This window comes from Lonchura striata, chromosome 6, assembly GCF_046129695.1.
Source record: "Lonchura striata isolate bLonStr1 chromosome 6, bLonStr1.mat, whole genome shotgun sequence".
Lineage (NCBI taxonomy): Eukaryota > Metazoa > Chordata > Aves > Passeriformes > Estrildidae > Lonchura > Lonchura striata.
Genome location: NC_134608.1, coordinates 30,044,343 through 30,048,020, shown reverse-complemented (window position 1 = coordinate 30,048,020; position 3,678 = coordinate 30,044,343). Strand labels below are relative to the sequence as shown.

At 48.9% G+C, this 3,678-nt stretch overlaps 1 protein-coding gene across 1 annotated transcript; it reads left to right on the top strand.

Annotated features, from left to right (window-relative positions):
* The first annotated feature begins 1,741 nt into the window (after positions 1-1,741).
* On the top strand, positions 1,742-3,678 carry LOC110475249 (ciliary microtubule associated protein 1A). The gene is made up of 6 exons (XM_031504857.2): positions 1,742-1,853; positions 1,978-2,178; positions 2,387-2,488; positions 2,840-2,961; positions 3,336-3,473; positions 3,583-3,678. Exons 1-6 carry the CDS (start codon positions 1,748-1,750, stop codon positions 3,676-3,678), a joined length of 765 nt encoding a protein of 254 aa, XP_031360717.2. The 5' UTR covers positions 1,742-1,747.

Sequence of the window (3,678 nt, the reverse complement as noted above, 5' to 3'; positions counted from 1 at the left end):
TTCATATGCTTCAGAATGTATTTCCTAACTGATGCTATATTAACCACAGCCCATGTAGCACAGCAATGAAAAAAAAAAAGCCATAAAGGTCTCAAACCATAAAAACGTGGAGACTGAAAAGCTTTAAGGGTCACTAAATAAAGCATGGGTAACAACTGGTATTATTGATAAATAGTCATGAAATCTGGGCAAGGAAAAACCTGGCAGAAACACTCATACTGCAGGCACAGAGATTCACACACTACTGGCAAAATCAGAATAATGAAACTTAACTCTGTCCAACCCTCCTAGGGAAACCTTGAAAGAGTTTGTATGTTCCTGAAGCATCAACACTGAAAAGCCTGTTGACCATGAACTCCCAAAACAACCTGGAGAAGTGGGCATTAAAAGGAAAAAAACGCTTGAAGACATCAGTAGCATCTGAGGAGTGATGCAGAAACTGGGGGCCCTCAAACTGAGAGGCCAGAACAACTAAGAATATTGATAGCTTTGCTCTCTCCCTCCCCTCTAATAGTAAGCTTAGGACACAGAGACCTTGGAAAAGCATCAAAAGATACAAAGCACAAACTGGGCATTAGATACTATCAACTTCCCAGCTCATTTCAGGGATGTCCCATTGTAAATGACTGCAGGTGGAGTAAGTGGCAGTTACAGCTAACTCACAACATTTATTCACCCCCAAAGAAGGCCATTCTTACATTTACATTGTTGCTAAATAAGATTAGAAGCTCAGTTGTTGAGCCTGGACAGAAGCAAAGCCACGTCAGCTGCTTACTCACTCCATTCCTCCTAGGCCAAGACTTAATGGAAGGGCCAAAGCAAGAAAAGGTAGAAGTTTGAGACAAAGACTGTTTAATTCTTCTGGTTCTTGAGGAGGCTGTTTTTTCCCTTCTGGCTTTAAGTGGTGATGTCAAAAGGATTCTACTCTGGTTTCTAGGGCGTGGGGTGAGAATTAGAGTGGGCAATTCTCAAGGATACACTGAGGCAAAAGCCTCTGTCAGCTCTCTCAGCTCTGTGGATAGCAGTTCAGTCAGACATGAGCCATTGGACAAAAGCTCTGTGCTCAGGCACCACTGGAATAGAAAGGGCTGTGCTGGGTCTCTGGGCACATGGGGACACAAGCAAGTCTGTGTGAGGAAAATCTGGGGCTGCCCTATATCACACTGAGCCAGTTCCATGGCAGCCCCATGCCCAGCCCCACAGGAGCCCTGCAGGCAATATGGCAGTGCGGCAGCATGAACAACTTAAGGGTCTCAACATCACAGTGGGCTTTGCACTTTACTGGGTGAGAACGGCCCTTTGGGATGTCACCTGGTGGTGGATGTCAATGACGGTGGTTCCACCTAGCAATGGATTATGATGTCACAGCTTGTTTCCCTCCCTGCACCTCACCCAGTCAGTGCCACACTCCACCTGAACAAGTTCTCATGTAGACACGCCGGAGGCTACCTCCCAGCCAGGCCAGCGCTGCGCTTCTCCACTGCTGCAGGCCTGGCAAACAATCATTGCCTGAAGGCGCAGCAGGGAGTTCTTGCTGCATCTTTGCTTCTAACTTGCTGTTCTCCCCATTCCTCCTTCTCCTCAATCTGCTACTAGTTGTTGCACTTCCCTTTCCTTCACTTCCTTTCGTGATGCTAGTTTTGCTTTCTTCTTGCTCTGGGCTACACAAAAGCTCCGTACCAGTGCTGTGTCAGAAAAGTCCTTTGGTAGCTCTCCTGTTTTTCCTGTAGTTTCTCTAGCCACCAGCATGGAGGGACGCTGGGTAGGCACTTGGAGACCTCATCCCCGACGGGGCCCAATCCTTGCAGAATTCAGCACCCCAGGTCCCAAGTACTGGATCCCTGGGTCAACAGGTAAACCAACTAGCAGTGGAGGTAGTGGCAGCAGGAGACACAGCACACTGCTTGCTTCCAGTTAGAAACCTCCTCTCACTACACAGTTGCAGACACAGGTCCTTTCACAGGCTTTTCTTCCCAGGTCATATGGCTCATGATCCCACCAAAGACAGAGCCCCTGCATACTCATTTCGAGGGACCAAAGCTCCCTCCACAGACAGCTGCTCACCAGGTCCTCGGTACTTCATCCATCCATCCATCACCAAGTCCGGGAAGTATGTGTCACCATCAGCACATATGATAGGACGTCCCAAGACCAAGATTTTGGTCACACCTGGACCCAGTGAGTAGCATTTCTGTGGCCCTTCTTCCAGGCCAGACAAGCATGCATTACTGTTGCCTTGTGCACTGGAGCACAAAACCCTCTGCTCATGTCCTGAATGGGCTTCAGATTGCTCCAGACAGAAAACAAGCAGGACTGAATACCACCTCCTCTTTGGCTTGCATTCCCAGCTTCACTTCTTTTCTTCTTGTCTCCTTCTCTGTCCCAGGTGACTACATGACAGATCCTGCCAACAAACATGTCTATTATAAAGCACCGGCGAATAGCCTGGCATTCCGACCCAAGGACATAAAAGGTTCCCGAACACCAGGTATGGAACTTGGGGAAACAGACACTCTTGCAGCCTGCGTATCCTCCAGGGAGCACCTGCAACTTTTTCAACAGGCCTAGCAAAAAGCCTAGGCAGCAAGACACAGTGTGTCCTCAACATACTTTTTGCTGTCCCACAGCATCAACTTCTCCCATCTCACAGAGAACCGGCAGCTCTGGTTTCAAACAGCCAAGGCACACCTCATGCAAAAAAACCCAGAGGCACTGGGATGAGGGGCAGGAAACCTTTCCTGCTCTTCTCAGCCATCTTGGCAGGCTGACTCTCTTCCACCCAGGCATTGCACCCTTTCCCACAGGACTGACCGATGCCATCTTCCTATTCCATTTCCAGGTCCTGGCGCCTACACCCTGCCCAGGGTTCTGGGACCTCACACAGCATACACTCATGCTGAGCCATGCTACTCCATGAAAGGGAAGAGTCAATACCAGAGCTGTTTTCACGACTTGGCAATGGTGAGCTGTGCTTCTCTGCTCTCTCACAGCAGCAGCAAAATCTCAGCTGCTCTGATCAGGGCAGAAGCCCAAGAAGCCATAGGGCCTCTGGCTCTGCTATTACCAGTAACACTGATACCTGCAGCCCCTTACTTTTCCACACCAGCAGCTTTGGCATGGTACAGCTCACTGGCACTAATGGCACTAATCTCCCTTGTCCTCTGGGAAATCTACCTCTCTTCCCAAGGAGCCCTCATTCCAAAGGCTCCAGACCTCCACACTGCTCCTCTGGCCAGACATCTAAAGCAGCACACAGTACTTGTGGGCACACAGCAAGAATCAACACTGTCTCTTGTACATTGTGGATTCTTCTTTGCTCATTGCTTCTCTTCCAGACACCAGGTCCTGCGGCATTTGCCAAGGTGGATATGGATTTCTACAAAACCAGGGCTCCCAAGTACACAATGGGACTAAAAATCAAAATGGCTGGGAAGGATCGGATTCCAGGTCCAGCAGACTACAAAATGGGAAAGGTAAGACAGCCTGCCTACTGTATGTTATGCTGGACAGCCTTCACTTGAGGACAACTCTGGAGAATGAGGCAACATCTTCACCTCTTTTCTTCCCAATATCACCTTCCAGGTGTCACTGATCAAGGCCCGGGATCCTGCCTACACATTTGGAGTCCGACATTCTGTCTACAAAGCTTCTTTAATACCTGAAACACATCTTGATTAA

Coding starts and splice junctions, on each gene's coding strand:
- LOC110475249 (XM_031504857.2), top strand. CDS start 1,748: ATGGAGGGACGCTGGGTAGGCACTTGGAGACCTCATCCCCGACGGGGC. Junction 2,962..3,335: donor GTTTTCACGACTTGGCAATG/GTGAGCTGTGCT, acceptor CTTCTCTTCCAG/ACACCAGGTCCTGCGGCATT. Junction 3,474..3,582: donor CAGACTACAAAATGGGAAAG/GTAAGACAGCCT, acceptor ATCACCTTCCAG/GTGTCACTGATCAAGGCCCG.